The sequence below is a fragment of the Camelus dromedarius genome, chromosome 22 (assembly GCF_036321535.1).
Source record: "Camelus dromedarius isolate mCamDro1 chromosome 22, mCamDro1.pat, whole genome shotgun sequence".
NCBI classification, from domain to species: Eukaryota; Metazoa; Chordata; class Mammalia; order Artiodactyla; family Camelidae; genus Camelus; species Camelus dromedarius.
The window spans coordinates 13,122,191-13,140,800 of NC_087457.1; the positions used below are offsets into that span (position 1 = coordinate 13,122,191).

The window sequence follows — 18,610 nt, forward strand, 5'->3', positions numbered from 1 at the left end:
AAAAGCTCTCCAGTGCTAAGGCGTCGGCAGGGTATGGAAACAGCAGCCAGCATATGTGGACGAATAATACGAAGCTTTTTTTTTTTTCGCTTTTTGCTTTGTTTTCTAATATTGTCTGTGCAGCAAGCATAAATAACAGGATCCATCCCGTCACGTGTGGGTTTTCTCCCAACCCCTGCGTCTTCTCGCGCCTTAGTGGTCAGGCTATGGTGACGTGGAGCCTGGGTGGGGGTGTGGACCAGGCCTGGTTCTCCTGTGGCTTTACAAGGCCCAAGGTTCCCTCCGCTTTCGCTGGGTCCTGTGATCAAAGGCTGGTGGTGGCTTTTTAGGTTGGGGCAAAATGTGAGTGCTGGTGTTTAAATAAAAGTAGTGAGGGTGGAGGCCCCAGGTGAGCTGCAGGGGCCCTACCCCTGCCTCGGGGATTTGGCTCAGGCTTCTATAAGGCCGGAAGCTGGTTTGATGTTTTGGAAGTTTCTCCTTAATATAGAGCTGGAGATCCAATGATTGGAACGCCTCTCCCATGGGGCCTCATGGAGGGAGGGAGGGAGGGACGTGCTCTTCCTCGGTCCCTTGGCGGGATGCGAGTTCTGTAACTGAACAGTAAGTGCTCCTCCCGCGCCGCAGCCTAGCCCTGGAGCCCCTCTTAAGGGCATGGTTTGTAGAACTGGGTTTAAGGCATGACTAGCTTTGGCCCCAGATCTAAGCACTAGCTCTCTCGACTTCCCTCAGATCATCCTCAGTCATCAGGTAGTAAGCTTCTTAGTTGTCAGGCCTTGGCTTTGTCCTGAAGGCCACCTCTGAGCCCTGCTGTATGGTTTGCCAGTCCTGTGGGAATGGTGTCTAGTCCTAATTGTGCAGCCTTCCACCTGCCCCTCTTCCATGGAACTAGTTGATTCCCCCACTGCCGCCTTTCACCCTGCCCCACCTTCTCCTCTTGTTAATCTGAAAAGCAGCACCTTGTTCCCTCCCATTGGCCCTGGTTGCCTGACTCATCTAGTTGGCTGGCTCCCTTGTAAGCCAAAAACTGGATCTGGGCACAGATGGGTGACTTCAGAGGAGGGCAGTGAGGACAGAAGTGTTCTCTGGCTCCCATCATCTATGTTTGCATGATAGGGCTGATGGTGGCCAGTGAGACGGTGTGGACAGGTGTGGGGAGTACCTTAGGAGGAATCCATCTGACCTGTGCTGTCCCTTCCACTCTTGGTCACTCCACAGGCTGATAGGACCTCCCCTCCCACCCCTGGACGGCAGGTGCTGCCGAAACTAGCCTGGGCTGGGACGGAACTGTATCCTGCCTGAGGTTCAGGGATTGTCTGTCGCTACTCCGCAGGGATGGCCCCTCGGCAGTGGCAGCCTCTGCCTCTCCTTTCCCCAGGGTCCAGGACTAAAGCTGGTGAGCCCGGGCGCAGCAAGGCACTCCTGCCTCAAACCTGGGGACGTACCGATAGACGTCTTTGAGGGCCCCCATGTGGCCAGCCCGCCTCCATCCTAGACTGTGGTCTCGCTTTTCCAGAGGCCTGTCTTCATGCAGCCGCCCCCGGCAGCCTCCGCGCCCGTCAAGGTGATGTCGTCGTACTTGCCGCCCTTGGGGGCGCCGTTCAGGCTGGCGGTGTTGAGCGGGTACGAGCGGCGCTTGCTCTCCTTCTCCAGCGCGCCACCCCCGCCGCCCTTGAGGTTGTCGCGGCTGGCACTGCGGCGCTGGCCCGGCCGGCCGGCCTCGGGGAGCGGCGCGGCGCTCGTGTCGCTGCCCTCCGACGGCGTGAGCATGGGCTCGCCCTCCAGCCGGTGGCCGGCGCCCGGGCTGTTGCGGCTGCTGCCCGGGTAGCTGTCGGACGGGCTGTTGTGCAGGCTGCCGCTCTCGCTGGACAGCAGCTCGGCCGCCCCGGCCGCGCCCCCGCGCAGCGCCTTGAGCCGGTTCTTGCCGCCCGCTTCCCCCGCGCGGTGCCCCTTGGCTCGGCCCTTGTGGCCCCGGCGGCCGTGGTGCACGTTGTTGGGGTGGCGCGGGCCGAGTCCCCCCCGGGAGCCCGTGAAGTCGGGCTCCCCCTCCCCGCGGGCCGCCGCCCCCGCCTCGCACGTCTGGCTCTGCGCCAGCTGCAGGTTGGTGAGCTTGCAGGGGCCCGGGGGCGGCACGTGGCCGCTGCTAGCGCTCGGGGACGACTTGAGGGACGGGGTCCCCTCTCCGAACACCGGGGACCCGTCCTCGGGGGCGGCAGGCACAGCTCGCGGGGAGGCGCGGGAGGCCGAGGCAGGGGGACAGCAGGTGCGCCAGGACGCCCGGACGTCCCTGCGCCTGGCACAGTGGTGGGTGAAGACGAAGAGGCCCAGGGCCGAGGCCGCCACCCCATACAAACAGCTGCACACTACCCGGGGCAGCCAGCGCTGGGACACGGTAAGAGCCCCGCAGGCCCACATGGCCAGGTACAGGAAATGCGTGGTCACCAGCGCTCCCAGCTGTACTCCCGGGGAATAGAGGCCGTCAGCATCCTCTGGAGGCCCGGGCGTCATGGCCCCTGCACTCCCAGCAGCGAGAAGAGAACCTGAGTCACTCAGGAGGGGGCCGCTGCTCCTGAGCCTGGTGGGACCCCTCAGCTCTTCCCCTGGCTCCAGGGAGACCCTGCTGGCGCCCCCCTTTGGGCTCTGTGCCAGTGGACCCCGCAAGCGCAGCCCGGCGCACAGGAAATAGATCCAGGTGATGAGCAGAATCAAAGCCACCGGGATGTAGAAGGCTCCCAGGCTTGGACGCCACACGAGCCAGCAGCTGAGGGGAGACATGGACAGCTTGTCTGAGGTGGGGCCCCGAGGCCGGGTGGGTGGGGAGGCAGACTAGTCAACATGCAGGGGCTGGGGGTGGGTGGCTGGGGAGGGGGGAGGCAGTTGCCCCTGCCGGTGAAGGAGGCAGCAGGGCGGGGCTGGTAGGTGTGGGGCGGGCAGGCAGCACGCTCACTAGGGGCCGTGGTCCCGGTAGTTGTGGATGTTGACCGCAGCTGTGATGCCACAGATGATGAGTGGGATCCCTCCGGCGATCAGATAGAACCTGGAGAGGAACGGGGTTTGGGCGTCAAGAGATGGGGATCGAGGGCGGACGGGTTCTCAGAGCCCTCAACTTAGGGTCTCTGTCTCACCTCTTTTTTCCCTAGAAATTATGTCTTTTTTTTTTTTTTTTCTTTTTGTCAGAGATGCAAGGCCCCCTACAGGGCAGGGTCAGTAGATCCCTAGGGGACTTGGCCAAGACTGTTCTAAGGGATAGAGGCCAGAATTGCTGTCATCCTAAGCGGTGCAGAAACCAGGCGTGCCACTCAGGTTCTCAGGATCCCTGCTTATGTTCTCTGGAGTCACTTCTCTCCTGGCCTCGTCAGGCCTGAAACCCCAAGGATGCTCCCCTTCCAAGGGGTTGGGCAACCTGGCACCATCTAGGGCTTTGCCTCTTCTGTCTTTGGAGTGTGACCTCCCAGGACCTTGGACCCACCCTGCATCCACCCTGCGAGAACCAATTTTGGTGTCGTATCCCCCAACCCGGAGCCTTTTCCCTCCACAAGGCTGACAGATGGAGGCACACACCGGAGCATGGGTCGGGGGGCAGGCGGCGCAGCGTCCCCTTCCTGTGGAGGGGGCGCCCTCCACGTGAGCTCCTTGTGGAGGACGCGGGCCTTCACACCCATCCAGAGCAGCGTGGACAGCGAAGAGTAGTGCAGGGTGATGCCCACCTGGGGAGTCAAAGCACTGAGGCTGGGGGACCGGACCGGCCATCCCAGAACCTCAGCCCTGCAGTGACCTTCCACACCTCCCACGTGCCCAGCCCCCAGCTCCACCCAGATCCTCCCCAAGGTTCTGTCCCTGCTGTTACCCTCTCTCCTTCCAGCCCCAGCTTCTCTCCCACACCGGGGACTCTCCACGACCCTGCCATTGCTACCTGGCTTGTCCCCAACCTCTCTTCCATTGCAAACCCCCACTCTCCACTTTGAAGTCCTGTCTCCTAGTTTCTCTGCTTCCTTCCGCCCCCTACTCTCATGCCCACCTTCCCCACAGGGCTGGACACAGAACAGTGGAGCTGGAGCCTCTTAGCACAAGCACCCCTTTCTTCCCATGTGCCTCCCTACTGTATGCCTGGGCTGCCATCAGTCTTGGGGCCCCCACCCCAGCCCCTCTCCTGCTTACCGCCTGGCAGACCATCTGGTAGTTGGTGAGTGTGATGCCTCCAGCAAAGACGGCGGAGGTCATGGCCATGTGGAAGCACAGGTTCAGCAGCATGTGCCAGCCCTTCCGGGACACCTGGATGGAGCTGCCTCAGAAACAGTCTTTAATTAATGGGCCACCCAAGTCAGGCCCATAGGTTCTCAGGGTCACTGGCAGAGCCAAAGGGGGAAAGGCAGATATCCATGTACGTGCATGGGTGTGAATGTGACAGACCCCTTAACCCCTGTGTTTTCCAGCCCCAGAACCTTCAAGTAAAAGTCTAGGCAGGAGCCCAGGAAAGGAACACTTGCCAGTACTTAGTGACCCCTGTGGCCTTCCCACCGCACCCTCCCTCCCTGCAGGAGCCCCCACCTGTGGTTGACGATGTAGGTGATGATGGTGGAGAAGAGGCAGAGCAGCAGCAGGGCTGTGCAGGGGTACACGACGGGGTGCAGCCCTGCCCCTGGGCCCCCCACCTCCCGGGGGAAGGCACTCAGCTCCTGGGAGGGCAGGGGAGAGGAGATGAGTATTAGGAAGCCCAGGGTAGAGAGGCCGCCCCGTGGAGTCCTGGCCAGTCCCCCAGGCCAGTTTCCCTCTTCCCAAGCCCAGTCAGCTTTGGGCCTCAGGCCATCCAGGCGGCAAAGATGTAAGCACCCCAACATCTACTCTTAGGAAGGAAAGTCAGTCTCAGTAGTGTTAATGACCTGCGTTTCTGGGACTTTTCAGGTTCCCAGCCTACAAATCAGTGTTGAGGAAGGAGGGGGAAGGTTCTGTGGTAGAGCTGCATGCCCGCTCAGCATCTGGGGAGGCGGGCTGTGAGCTGTGCCGGGGGTGAGGGAGCTGGACAGGGCTGAGCGGGGAGGGGGACTAGAAAGAAGAAAGGATCTCAGATTTTTTTTTTTCACTTTAACCATCTGGGTGTCGGAGAGGACAGGCTGTGAAGACCAGGCTGGGGGGTTCCTGGTCCCTCTCTCTCCATGTCGGGATGTGGGAGTGGAGGCAGGACCTCCCTGTCTCCTGAAAGGTGAACAGGTGTGGGGAAGACCAGAGGGTTATTTCCCCGTGAGTCCTGACTGCCCCGAGGCCCATTTCTCTGTGGCCTCAGTGATCAGAGTGCCCCCGGCCCCCACTACACTCACCATGAGCACAGCCACATTGCCCAGGTGCTGGCAGTGCAGGGAGCTGACGTTGGGCTGGCTGGAGCGGAGCTGGCAGCCCTCAGAGCTCCAGCCTCCGGGTCCCCCCGGCCCCTCCTGGCTCCACCAAGCTGCCACAGGCTCAGCGCCCTCAGCCCAGTGCCTCAGGGAAACGGCCACCGGCTCTGTCAGGTTTCCCACACCACAGCCACCTGTGGGGGAGGGAGGGGTCCGCTCAGGGGCACACAGGCCCGGGAGGCAGGAGGCGGGCTCATGCACTGAACACTGATGCCTGCTCTAGGCTTGGGAGATATATGCCAGATGCAGGCCTGCCCCCCAGGTCCTTGCCTAACTGGGGAGACACAAGGATGAGTCAAAATCAAAAGTGCCGGGAGGTGGCCCACCCTAAGTGACAAGTGAGTGGTGGCAACATGCCCAGGAAGGGAGGACTCTGGGGCTGTGGTCGGTCGGGGACAAGACGGAGGAAGATTTGTGGTGGAGGATTTGTGCCTACAGCCCTTTTGAAATCTGGCAAATCTGGGATATGAAATCCAGTGTCTTCTGAGCCTTTTCTCCACCAATACCTTCCTTTAAAGGATGTCTCTGCCCCACATCATCCTTCAAAATGGTGCGGGGCTACCATCCTCATCGCCTCCACCAGGGTGTCGAGAGTGCAGGCGAGGTAAGGGCAGGACAGGGGCACAGGGCACACAGTGGGAGGGAACCCCGGGCGGTGCGATGGTGGGTAAGCGGGGGTTTCAAGCCCTTACTGGTTCCTGCAAAGATGACCGGGGTGGCCACACCACGCCTCTTGCCAGGCCCGGCGGCTCCAGGGCGGGAAGCATTGCCATGGCTGCGGAAGAGGCGGCCGTTTCGGAAGACAAGCAGCTGCAGGGTGCAGTCTGGGGGTGCTGGGGGGGCCAGGGCAGCCGGAAGGGATGAGAACAGACTGGGCGGCAGCTGAATGGAGGCCAGGGCCACGCTGTTCTGGGGGGGACACAGGAGTTCCTCAGAGACATCTGGGGTCCCCTGGGGCACTGGTGTCCTCCAGCCCCTCCTCCCACCTCTCCTGGCCCCCCTTTCTGAGCCCTGCTTCCCCTCACACCGCCCCCCCCCCCCCGCCCCTAGGCACCTGCATCTGATGCCTGCATCAGCAGCCTCCCTGCCCCGGTGCCCACCTTGATATGGAAGGACGACAGAGAAACATTGGGCCTCCCGGTGGTGCAGCGGAAGCGGAGCTGCTGGTCAGCCAGGGGCTCTGGCTCAGGCGAGGGATGCTGGCTGGAGCCTGCAGGCCGGGCGCTGAGCACTCCTGCCTCCCTCCTCTGGAAGGCTGTGCACGTCAGGCCCACGTAGCTGTGCGGCTTGATGAGGTAGGCCTCCAGTGCCACATTCCTCGAATTCTGGGGACAGGGACCTGGTCACCCCTCTCTCGGCCTTCTCTTGCCCGAGACCACAGATCTGCTCAGGCCGACGCCCTCCCCTTGCTTCCTCTCTGTCTCTCAAGCCAGGCAGTCTGCGGTGGTCTCCCCAAGCCCGGCCACAGCACCTTCTTCCCACTCTGCAGTCCCGTCCTCCCACCCACTCACACCCACCTTGTATCCGGCTCACCTCTTAACCTGTCCTAGCTCTGCCCCAACTGGGCCGGAGGGCAGGGTCCACGTCCCACCTCCTCGTGTCTCCCAAACTGCCCAGCACAACCTCACATGTGCGGAAGATGCTATGCCCGGCTCTGCTCAGGCCCACCATTGAAAATACCCCTCTTCCCAGGGAACAGAAGTCTCCGTCACCCCTCACTCCCTCCTGGTACTGTTGCCCTGCTCCCAAGCCTTCCTCCTGTCTCTCCTCCTCCTCCCCTTCCTCCTGTGCATTCCCTGCCCACCCGTAAGGCCATGCATAACTGGTGTCACTGGCCTCCCTCTCCCTTGCACTGCCCCTGATGACTCGGGATTTGATTGTGCACAACTGTGTTCAGTGTTCTTGCTCACTGGGCGCACAGCAGGTGCACACTTGGAGGACTTGCTCCCGGATAATGAGGGCTGGTCCCAGTTGCTTCTAAGGTCCCTCCCTGTGCCAGACCCCTGAGGAGGGTCCACCCAGCTGACCCACAGTACCACAGAGATGTGCTGGGCGTGGGGGCTCAGGGCAGCCCCCCCGATGCGCTCCAGGGCACCCACGATGCCGCTGCAGGCCTTGTCCTCGCGCTGGGCCAGCCACAGCAGGTGCTCGTCCACCAGCATTAGGTTGCTGGCCATGTCCACCATCACCTCTACCAGCTGGGCAGGGAGGGCACAGGGAGTCACTGAGGGCTGGGACCCAGGGCCAGGGTGCCAGAGGCTTGAGCAGATGGGGGGCGGGGGGTTTCCACAGGCCGGACTGAATCTCACCTCTTTGATCTGGTCGACATAACCCAGAAACTTCTGGATCATCTGAGCCACATATACTACATCCATCATGTCAGAGAAGCTGGCAGCCTCGGCCGTGTACACTCGCAGCTGGTGGGCCAGGGTCAGCGCGTTGGAAGCGTTGATGGGCATCTAGGGTGTGGGGAAGAAAGGGCATCGTCCAGTCTTGCTCTTTTTACCCCAGAACGGCCCCGGGGGCCCCTTCCTCTGTGCTAATGCTCAGGGTGACAGGGCCGCGGAGTGGGGTCTAGTCCAGGTGGGATGTAAGGAGCATGTAAGGAGCGAGCTCTCCTTGACTCAAGGCCACCCACTGCTCTTGCCACCGGCCTAAGGACAATGGGACGACATCACGCTGTCCTTGTTTTCCCCCTTAAGGCTGCCCTTGCTGTGCTGGGGGACAGATGCTTGAGAGGGGCTCACATGTCCCTAGTGTGGCCCTGGGAGTTCTGAATCCCCTGGCAGAGGGGCTAGAGGAGGGAGCACCACACGATGTGCCGGCCCCCTGACCCCTGGCTACATCCTGAGGAGGGCGGAGCAGCCACGAGGGTGGCCTCCCTGGACCCCGTGGGCCCAGCAGTCTTCTCTCCTTCCCATTCCCCACGCCCCCAGCTCCCCTCCTCTCCCGGCCTCACCAGCACGAAGGTGTAGAGCACACGGGTGATGTCGTTGGTGTACAGACAGTGGGAGTAGTCCCCCGGCTCCCAGCGGCCAGCACGGTCACAGCGGCGGGAGGCCCGGGTACCAGGGGCGCCCCCGCTCAGGGGCACCGAGGTGAAGGGGTACTGCAGGCAGGACTGGTAGGCTGTGATGCCAGCCAGAGTTCGAGGCCACCTGGGGACAGAGATGGGAAGTTTCCGATTACCCAGGCTCCTCAGGGCGAGGGTCCCTCCCCTGCCCTTAGAACTGTGAGGCCAGACCCCTTGGGACCTGGGGGAGGGGTCCAGAAGACTGCCTTCGGACTGGCAATCAAGGGCTTCCCAAGTTCCACCTTCTTTCTAAGGCTGCGTTTGTTGAGACAGGGCTGGCACTGGTGTTGGAGGGGCTGGACTTGGAGTCCTGAGTTCAAGTCACTTATCCTTTCTGGGCTTTAGTATTCTCAGCTGTACGATGGGGAGATCACCTGCCCTGCCTCACTGAAGGGGCCACTGGGATATTAAAATGTGATATTCGTAGTGGGAAAACTTTGTAAAATATTCGTGTAAGGAAGCAAAAAACAAAAACAAAAACAAAAACAAAAACAAAAACCCTTTGTTGTGCACAGTACATCTCGGAGGATGGTTTTATACAAAAAGATATGGTCTCTAAATACAACAGTGGGACTTAGAGTTGAGTGACAGAAGGAGGTGTTTTCTCCACCTTAGAGCAGTCAGGGAGAAGGGTCACCTGCGGTCCCAGAGGCAGGAGCAGGGGGTGAGGGAGGGTTCTCGAACCTGAAGTCCCCGCGGTTATTGGCGACGCGCTCAGCAGGGCAGTAGGAGGCCGAGGTCTCCAGCACCACAATCTCCACCTTCTTGCTGGCGTTTCCCTGGACCGTGGACACCGAGCACTCCCATTCGCCTGAGGCCCACACGCCGATGTGAGACAGGGTCAGCTCACTGCGGGCGGGCGGAGGGCTGGCTGGAGGCGCTCCCAGCGCCCACGCCGCCCTCCCGGAGCACCCAGGCACAGCCCTGGGGTGCACAGGGCACCAGCTTCAGGCTCTTTTTCTTTAATCCAGCCAGGGATAGAAGTACCTACCCCTTTAAGTCTGACTGGCCTTATGATAGTGTTTTTCTGAGCTTCAATTTCCCCATCTCTATCAGGAAGATAAATAATACCTCTTGCAAGACTTTTGGAGCGATCAGGTCCCATGATCTAGGTGAGAGCCGCTCTAGCATTGGAAAGGCACTGAAGATGTGGCCTTGCAATCATTTTTTTCTATCAAGCATTTAATTTTGATCCTTTTTCCAGACCGTTTATGACTTAGTCCTGGGTCCCCATAAACACACGCACACATTTTTCCAGGAACCAGCTCCTTGGGGCAGGGGGTGAGGGGTGCCGTGGGCTGAGAAGGGGCCGCAGGGCCTGTACCTGGTGATGAAGGTGCAATCGTGGATGAGGCTGGCTGCCAGGAGGATGCCTGCCTGTTCGTCGCCCTCCACGGGGGCCCGGTTGTGGTACCAGCGGATGTGGGTGTCGTTGCCCAGGTAGCTGGCAGAGCACTGGAAGGGCAGCCGGTCGCCCTGGAACACCACTTGGCGGAGGGATGGGATGAGGTGGTGTGTGTGCAGCTCCAGGGCCCCCTCTGTGGGAGGGGACACCAGCAGTGAGGCCCGAGTGTGCCGGCAGGGGGCCCCAGTAGGGGCAGGGCCAGGCCCCTCTGTCAGGAGCCCGCTCCGGCTGGGAATGAGAAGGGGGCAGGAGAGTCCCCAGAGATAAGAGAACGGGAGAAGAGCAGGCGGGCTGTGGACGAATAAAAGAGCCCCCTTTCACAGCACACTTGTCACCCCAAGAGGTGGGACCAGATGAAAACATAAACAGACAGCAGCCCCAAAGGAAGTTCAGAAAAGTTGATGGCGGACTGGCCCCCAGTGGGATCCGAGGGAGAGGATGCCCTGGAGACCAAGACCACCGCACCACGACTCTGCAGACACAGGGAGCCGTGAGCCAGCATGGCCCTTCAGGAAGGAGCCTAGGACCTGAGGCCTGCGGTGGGGGTTCTGCTCACCACATCGCAGCTGGGCCTCCTGGAGGCTGCGCAGGGCCTGGGCATGTAGGGCGCTGGGGTAGGCACAGAGCGTGCGCTCCGACAGCTGCAGGGAGCGATTCCGGGCCCAGGGCAGCAGCCAGCGCAGGTGGCAGTCACACGTCAGGAACTCGGTGCCAAAGTCCCTGCAGAGCGGGTGGAGGGGCCTCAGGGTAAAGCAGAGGGAGTGGGGGCTTATGGGGGTGAGGATGGAGCCCCAGGGAGGGACTGAGGCTGGAGGGGGCCGGGGAGGGCAGAGGTTTGTGTGTGTGTGTGTGTGTCTGTGTGCAGACACACACACACACACCACCTCCACACCACCCCTGCACGAGAAGGTGCGCATGGTGGAGCTGCAGCCATTGTCGGTACTGCCTCCTCAGAGGCTGGCCACATGGTCACGGTGCTTATGTGTCTCCCTCCTGGGCAGAGGAAGGAAGCAAAGGCCTGCGTCCTGGGGCTGGGGAAGGATACTCACACCACGTTAAGGGCTGGCAGTTCATCAAAGACCCCAGGTTGCAGGCTGGAGAAGATGTTTCCAGATATGTTTCTGCAGGGGGCAGGGAGCAGGAGACGAGGTCTCAGGCTCTTCTGGGCCCGAGGAGGGAGGGGTGAGGGGAGAGACCACAGGCTCCCGTGAGGGTGTCGGGGAGCCTTCCCTCTGCCCACCCCTCCACCGCCCCTCACTCACAGCCGGAGAAGCCGGGGGAGGCCTTGGAAGGTCTCAGAAGTGAGACAGCCAATCCGGTTGTTGGAGAGATCTCTGGGGAGACACACACAACCTCAGCAAGTCGGCCACGTGGCAGCACACGGATCTACTTGTGAGGGACACACACATTTTAAAAAGTGTGCTGGGGCTTGTGTGGGGAGTGGAGAAAAAAGGAGATGGGACTGGGGTTCTGAATGTCTGCTGGTCTGTCCCCAGCCCATGTGCTGTGGAGGGGGCAGTGAGGGAGGCCGAGAAGGGGGACAGTGGGCCCATGGGACTTTCTCAGGGATGAGAAGGGCCGGGGGCGGGGGTGGGACAGGCCACTCACAAGCGCTTCAGCTCCCCCAGACCCAGGAAGGCGCCGGGCTGCACTGTGCTGATGATGTTGTTCCTCAGGTCCCTGTGGGAGGCAAGTGGGGTCCTCTCACTTCTCCTGCTCACTCAGGGGGGCCACATGGCTCCCCTGGGGGTGGGCAGCCTCCCTGCCTCCAGAAGTGCTGGGTTCTTGGTTTCCCTCTCGATCCCTGCTCTCCTCAGTGCTGGCTGGGAGGTTGGTGAAGGACCCAGCCCCTCAGATGGGTCCCCTCAGCCTCCCTGGCTACCGTAAGGGAGTACTGGTCACATGCGTCGGGGAGGATGCAGAGGCCAAGAGACGGGTGGGATAAGGAGGTGGAACACGGTGGAAACAGAGGAGGCCTCGGTTCCCACGTGCTTTACCTCTGAGCTGCCCTGAGTTTCTCGGTCTCTCAAGGCTGCTGTGGGAGTCATTGACAAGGGGTGTTCCGGTCTTTTGTAAATTGCTACATGAAGGTAAAGGGACAGGTACTTTCATCACCAGCCTGCAGATCTCTCCGTCTGGCAGGTGAGGAAAAGGTCACGGGACTGCTTGGTGACCACATGGATGCTGACCCAAGTCTCTGACTCCAGGCAGGGCAGTTCATCCCCAGGCTGGCCCCTCAGTCCTCAGATGAGGAAGCTGAGGCCAAAGGGGCGAAGGCTTGTTTGTGGTCACCTGCTGCATTCCCCCAGGTCTCCTAGGACCCACAGTGAGGAGAGAAGGCGACAGGGGAACAGGGGAAGTGTCACCTCAGGCTCAGCTCCAGCAAGTCACAGACTGGACAGAGGAGGGTGGTCCTCCCCTTCCCCCGGGCTCCACAGGGCCGAGGGTCACCCACCAGGAGGCGCAGACTGCAGGTGAATCGTCAGTCACTTCTGTCCCAGGGTCCAGTGGCTCCAACTCAACCTCCCCTTTGTCACGTCCCCCAGGGGCAGTAGAGGCAGGGCTGAAGGGACACTTTCTGCCCACAGGGGACTGGCCAGTGCCCCCCTGGCCCCAGCCCCCCACCAACCCCGTTAGCCCTCTGGGACCACTGAGGCCCAAGGTGAGGGTTGGCCCCCTGGCCTGCCTCAGCACTCCATCCTCTGCATGGGCACAGCCACAGGGAGAGGTGCCTAGATGACCAGCCACTCGCCCACCTACCCAAGGGCCACCTGGGTCTTTCCTACCCAAATCAGAACAGGCCCACAGAGACCTTACCAGGAGGCCTCACTGCCTGCCAGCCTCCCCTCCTGGCACCTGGCAGGGGGCTATAGCCTCCCAGCTTGCTCCTGGCTTTCTGACATCCTCCCGGCCCCACCCAAGGACCAGGAGGGCAAGGACAGGGGATTCCTAGAATAAGCAACTTAGGTTGGCCACTGGGGTCAACCTGCTTTCCAAGGCCCTGCCACCCCCAGTCCAGACTGAGGCAGGGGCTCTTGGCTCTGCCTGTCAAAGCTCGGGGGCACCTCTGGGTTATGGGCAGGAGGGGGTTAACCGAGTTGGCTCCCTGCTGGGGGAGAGGAAATGGGTGTCCAGGATGGGGAGGTGCCGTCCCACCAGGGGGCCTGTTTTCACACAGGCAGTCCCAGCTGGGGACGTAAACACCCCCAGAGAGAGACAGAAACAGAACCATAGAGACAGAGACAGAGAGAAATGAAATGGATCCCCTGCTGATCCCTGCCACAGCCCATGGGTCCTCATACCTCAGCCCCCTCTCCACAACCCTGTGCCCCCTTGAGAAAGAAGAGAAAGCCACCAGAAGGGCCCGGCTTCCTGGAGGCGGGATGACTTCCACAGCCAGCGTGCTGGGAGGCGGCCAGTGCTGGGTGCAGACAGGGAACATTCGAGAACGCAGCCCCTAGAACGCTCATGCAGGGTGGAGGCTGGAGACAGCGGACTAAGCGCCCTTCCTGCCGGTCACCCCCCTTCTTGCTGCCCAGACCCCCGCCCTCACAGCCCGGTTCCCCAATGCTGCTCCAGCCTGTGCCCCCCCCCGGCCCCTGTTGGGGTCTGGCCATTCTCAGGGCTCTGCCTCCCACCCCGTGCGGGGGACGGGCAGAGGGAAACACATTCCTCATTGTGTCACTTCCCTTCATGGGCTGCCAAGGGGCCCAGGCCACAGCCCCCCGCCCCTTCCCTCTCCGCTTACTGTGTTTATTCTCATTTCCTCCCCAGCCCCCCTCCAGAACCCCCACCCGGCTGCCCCACTGATGCTCTGCAGATGGGAGCAAGGCAGCCCGCTTGGGCCCAGCCCCTTCCTGCCCTGGGTTTCCTGCAGCCTGTGGCCAGGCTGGGGCCTTCTGAGACGGGAGCTTCCAGCAAGTGTCAGTGGTTCTGACCCCTGGCCTCATGCCCTCAGAGTGGCTTCCAGGGTGACCAAAGCAGCCCTTGGACAGAGTACCCTCAGAGTTGGCCTGCTGGCCCTGACCAACCAGTCCTGGGTCCTCTCCCAAGGGGGCACAGGCCAGGGGCGGCTCCCTGAGCTGAGCTGATAGCCTGATGGGGTTTGGGGTCTGGCCCCTGGGCAGCTGAGGCAGGGAATGCAGCTCTGGGGCCATGCTCCCCTGGCAGTAGGAGGAAATGCTGCTATAGAGCTCAGATTCTGGGGGGACCTGCAAGGTGCCTATAGGTTGGTGGCTCTGCACCCTTCTTGGCTGAGAACATCCTTTTGAAAATCTGATGATGGCTGTGGATTCCCGCCCCAGAAGAATGCACTACCCTCAACATTGTGCACATGATTTTGTTAGGTAGTCTAGATAGAAATGAGCACTGGGCAGGGGGAGAGGAAGAGGAAAGGATCAACCCACAAAACGGCAGTGTGTCTGCATTCAGGGACAGGGACTCCAGACATTTTTACTTTCTCTAAAAGAGGGCCAGTAAAAGAAGCCAGTTAAAACCAAAGCGCTGCAGCTGCGCAGGGGAGGGGGCCCTGGTATAACTTGACCCAATGAACCTGCCCAAAAGGGGATGGGCGGGCCAGAGCGCAGGGAACCTGAGTTGTCAATCAATCAATCAATCAATCATGAAACAGGATATAAAAACAGGTAAAACAAAGCGCCATTTTTCGTCTCTTGGGTTGGCCCGCTCCCAGGTCTTGGGAGTATACTGTCTTTTACTGTCTTTCTACTTCACTAATAAAAATTTCGCTTATATCACGCTTTCTGTCTCTTGTTAGAAATTCTTTTTTTTCGGGTGACTAAGAACTGAGGTAATTCTTATTTCCCTTTTTCCGGTAACAATTTCAGGGGCTTGTGGAACCAAGGTGACGAACCCCTGCTCTAGACTTTCTAATCGGATCCCTTCATTTCTTGGGCAAGGTCACGAGGATACACAGATGTTTCTGTGATGTGGAGTCTCCCGCCCCCCGTCAGCTTCCACAGAGCCCTGGTCTTGGAAGCTGGAGAAAGTGCAGCCTATGGGTGGAGCCTCCCTCTCTACCCACCTTGCCCAACCTAGACGGGCCAGACCCCAGACACACCCCTTTCCTTGTGTCTATGTCCACATGAGGAGAAGGACACCTTATGGCAGAAGCTGGGGGCGGGGTGTTCCTGGGAGCAGATCTTGTCCTATGCCCTTCATGGGAAAGAGAAGAGCTCAGGAAGCTGAGTATGTAAGAGTGAGTGTGTGAGCCCAAGCAATAAAAGAGCAGATTGATAAGCTGGACTTAATAAAAAGTGAAAGCTTTTGCTCTTTAAAGGATATCATTAAAAAATGAAAGACAGCCCACGGGATGAGAGAAAATGTCTGGGGATAAGGGGCTTCTATGCAGAAGACATAAAGAACGCTTGTAACTTAATAATAAAAAGGCAAATAACCCAGCTGAAAAAAAAGTGGGCAAAGGATTTGAATAGACATTTCTTCAAAGAGGATATACAAATGACCAATTAATGCGTGAGAAGGCGCTCAATGCTGTTAGGGAAATGCAGATCTGACCCACAGTGAGATTCCACTGCACATCTATTAAGGTGGCTAGAATTAAAAAAACAGAGATTGGAATCCTTATGCATTGTTGGTGGGAGTGTAAAATGGTGCAGCCACTTTGGAAAACAGCTGGGCAGTTAAAGTGACCGTATGACCGAGTAATTCCACTCCTCGTATATATCCAAGAGAAGTGAACATACATGCACACAAGAACATATACAGGAATGTTCATAGCAGCATTATTCATAAGCCAAGAAGTGGAGACACCCCAAATGTCCATCAACTAAGGAATGAATAAACAAAATGCGGTATCTTCGTACAATGGAAAACTATTTGGCCATAATAAGCAGTGACGTGTTGATACTTGCTATAATATGGATGAACCTTGAAAATATAACGCTCCATGAAAGAATCCAGTTACAAAAGATTATATAGTGTATGATCCCATTTCTATGAACTGTCCAGAATAGGCAAGTCTATTGAGACAAGATAGAGTAGTGGTTGTTTAGGACTGGGAAACGGGGTGGAGGAATGGGGAGTGATTGCTAATGATTCAAAGCTTTAGGGGATGATGAAAATGTTCTAAAATTAGATGATGATGATGATTGCACAACTGTGTAAATATACTCCAAGTCCTGGGATCATATGCTTTAATCGCATGAACTTTATGGTATGTAAATTATGTCTCAAGAAAGCTGTTAAGAGTGTCTGAGTTTGTATGATGGTGTGTGTGTGCGTGTGTGCGCGCGCATGCATGTACCCACATTTTGGACAGGGTGGGGCTCCCTTTGGCCCCAACAGACCTCCCTGCTTGTGGGTTTGAAAACCAAATTATAGGTTTGGAGGCCACAAAGCCGCTCTCCGGGGCCCTCCAGGACTTCCAGGGTTCATTAGAAAGCTGGGGGTGGGGTGGGGGAGGGCTGGCAGAGGAGAGGGCAGAACACCCCTGCAGGTATGGAGGTTGTCTGTGGGGAGGAGAGGGAGGGAGTTTCTGGTGGCCAGGCCGAAACCCCAGATGGTCTCAGCTTCCCTCCCACCTCCTTGCCCCAGCCCCTCTTGTCTCTGATCTCATCCAATAGGTATTTATTGAGCACATACCCTGTGCCAGGCATGGGGCCTACATCAGCGAGCAAGAGGGCTGTCCCCAAACCCTACAGCCTCCCTTCCTGGGCCCTCAGCTGCGCCAGAGCCGGGGCAGCCTCTCGGCTGCGGCTGCATTCCTCTCCTGCGTGAGTGCCGACGGAGGGGGAGGAAGGACAGAGCCCGCTGGCCTTACCCTTGGCTCCGCCCACAGATTAATGGAAACCACCTGGCGGGTGAGCCGCACGCCGCCCCTCCAGGCCCCCCCATCGTTCCCGTGAGCATCTGCGTCTAATGAGCGCCCCAGCATCGCTGCATACCAGCCCCCAGGGCTCATTAATCTCATTAGGCAATGACAAATCATCCTGGGGCTGCCCAGGCTCCCCGCCCCAGACCCTTTCTCCCAGGCGTGCACAGGCCTTGAGGGGCGTGTGTCCACACAGACCCACACACAGGCGTGCACGCCCAGTCCCCTGCTCCCTGGGCCTCTCCTGGGGGCTGTCTGCCGTGGGGCTGGCTCGGTCCCGGGTCTGGGGGCTTCTCGCTGTGACTGGAGCATCCAGAGCCCAGGAAAGTCTTCTGGTGGCCTGCTCCCTGCTGAATGTGGGGGATCTGGGCAGAGATGCGAAGGACCAAAGGAATCCCCGAGTGTACACCTCAACCCCATGACTGCCCCCCAAGGGCTGGGGGCTCTGGACAAGTCTAAGTGGTGAGGGGCAGCCAGTATGACAGCTTGCCACTTGGAACTTTCTGAGTAAAAGGGGACAGCCGTGTACTGAGAGGCGAGCTGTCCCCGGCCCTCTTCCCGGGTGACCTGCCAGGGAGCTGCGCCCTGCCCCATGGGCCAGGTGAGAAGTCTGGGGCTTGAACAGGCACCCAGAAGGCAAATGACTGAGGTGGCATTCAATCCCAGCCTCTTTTTGCTCCAGGGAGGAGTTTCATCACCTCCCCCTCCACCCAAAAAGTCTTTCCTCTGGGCAACATGAGGCCAGTCCATGCAGAGGGCAGCAGGTCACAAAGAAGAGGGCTTGGAGACAGGGCTTCACATGTCTGGGCCCTTCTGTACACTCCTGGGCTGGCCATGAGCTCTGCTGGACTGTTTCATGTCCTCTTGTCCAGCCTGCCTGGCTGACAAAGGTATGTCCTCCCATCCCACCCCCACTGCTCTGGAGCACGGATCCTCCCACGGGATCTTCTCAGGCACATCCCCTCCTCGCCCTCTCTGTGTCCCCTCTCCAGCCTCAGGGCCCTGTGCTGCCAAACGGGGTCCATGCAGATCTGCTCCCCCCACACTTAGACCAGACCCGTTCGCAGAGGCCAAAGGGGTGCTCAGCACAGGCTGGCAGACTCCAGTCTGGAGCAGCCCAGACCTACTGTTTCAGTTCTCAGACAGGCCTCAATCCTCCCACAGGACTTGCTGCATGGACTGTGGGATGTGAGACTGCCATGGGTTCAGCTGCCCCGGCCTGGACAGTAGAGCCCGACAGGACAGAGAGATCAGTGTTTCCTGGCACCAACTGCATGCCAGGCCACGGCGTCTCATTTGTGATGAATGGGCCCACAGTGCAGGGGTCATCTGGTCCACTGGTTCCCAACCCCAGTGACCATGAGAATCGCCCTGCATACCTTGTTAACAATTCCCAGGCCCCTGCCGACCTGATGAATTAGCATCTCTAGGACCTCTCCCTAGCCCTGGGGTAGCGGGTAGGGATTGTGATGGTTAATTTCATGTGCCAGACAACAGCACCAAGTGACTTAGTCAAACACTAATCTAGGTGCTGCTCTGTAGGTATTTAGTAGATGTGATAAACATCTACAATCAGTTGACTTTAACTAAAGGAGCTGACTTTGCTAATATGGGTGGGCCTCATCCAATCAGTTGAAGGCCCTAAGAGAAAACGCTGATTTTTCCCAGAGAAGTTCTGCCTGAAGACTGTAGCTTCAGTTCCTGCCTGACTTTCCAGCCTGCTGGCTGGCCCTGCAGATTTTGGATTTGCCAGCTCCCACAATCACATGAACCATTTCCTTAAAATAAATTTCTTTATAAAGAAAGAAAAGAATTTCTTTGTATATTTATATAAGGACATACACACATACACACACACACACACACATGCACGCACGCGCGCGCACACACACACACAC

The 18,610-nt window shown here is 59.1% G+C and overlaps 1 protein-coding gene across 1 annotated transcript in view; it reads right to left on the bottom strand.

The window, feature by feature from the left end:
• Positions 1-25: 25 nt before the first annotated feature.
• The window catches only part of ADGRA2 (adhesion G protein-coupled receptor A2), a 33,597-nt gene continuing 15,012 nt past the window's right edge, over positions 26-18,610 (bottom strand). Inside the window, exons 3-19 of the mRNA XM_031440113.2 lie at positions 11,474-11,545; positions 11,128-11,199; positions 10,915-10,986; positions 10,422-10,585; positions 9,785-9,998; positions 9,145-9,309; positions 8,347-8,545; positions 7,697-7,846; positions 7,424-7,585; positions 6,488-6,712; positions 6,080-6,296; positions 5,313-5,521; positions 4,546-4,673; positions 4,156-4,279; positions 3,559-3,704; positions 2,945-3,034; positions 26-2,758 (exon numbers count right to left, since the gene is read on the bottom strand). Of these exons, the coding sequence (XP_031295973.2) occupies positions 1,489-2,758; positions 2,945-3,034; positions 3,559-3,704; positions 4,156-4,279; positions 4,546-4,673; positions 5,313-5,521; positions 6,080-6,296; positions 6,488-6,712; positions 7,424-7,585; positions 7,697-7,846; positions 8,347-8,545; positions 9,145-9,309; positions 9,785-9,998; positions 10,422-10,585; positions 10,915-10,986; positions 11,128-11,199; positions 11,474-11,545 (3,679 nt within the window). The 3' untranslated portion in view covers positions 26-1,488. The remainder of the gene's footprint in view (positions 2,759-2,944; positions 3,035-3,558; positions 3,705-4,155; positions 4,280-4,545; positions 4,674-5,312; positions 5,522-6,079; positions 6,297-6,487; positions 6,713-7,423; positions 7,586-7,696; positions 7,847-8,346; positions 8,546-9,144; positions 9,310-9,784; positions 9,999-10,421; positions 10,586-10,914; positions 10,987-11,127; positions 11,200-11,473; positions 11,546-18,610) is intronic.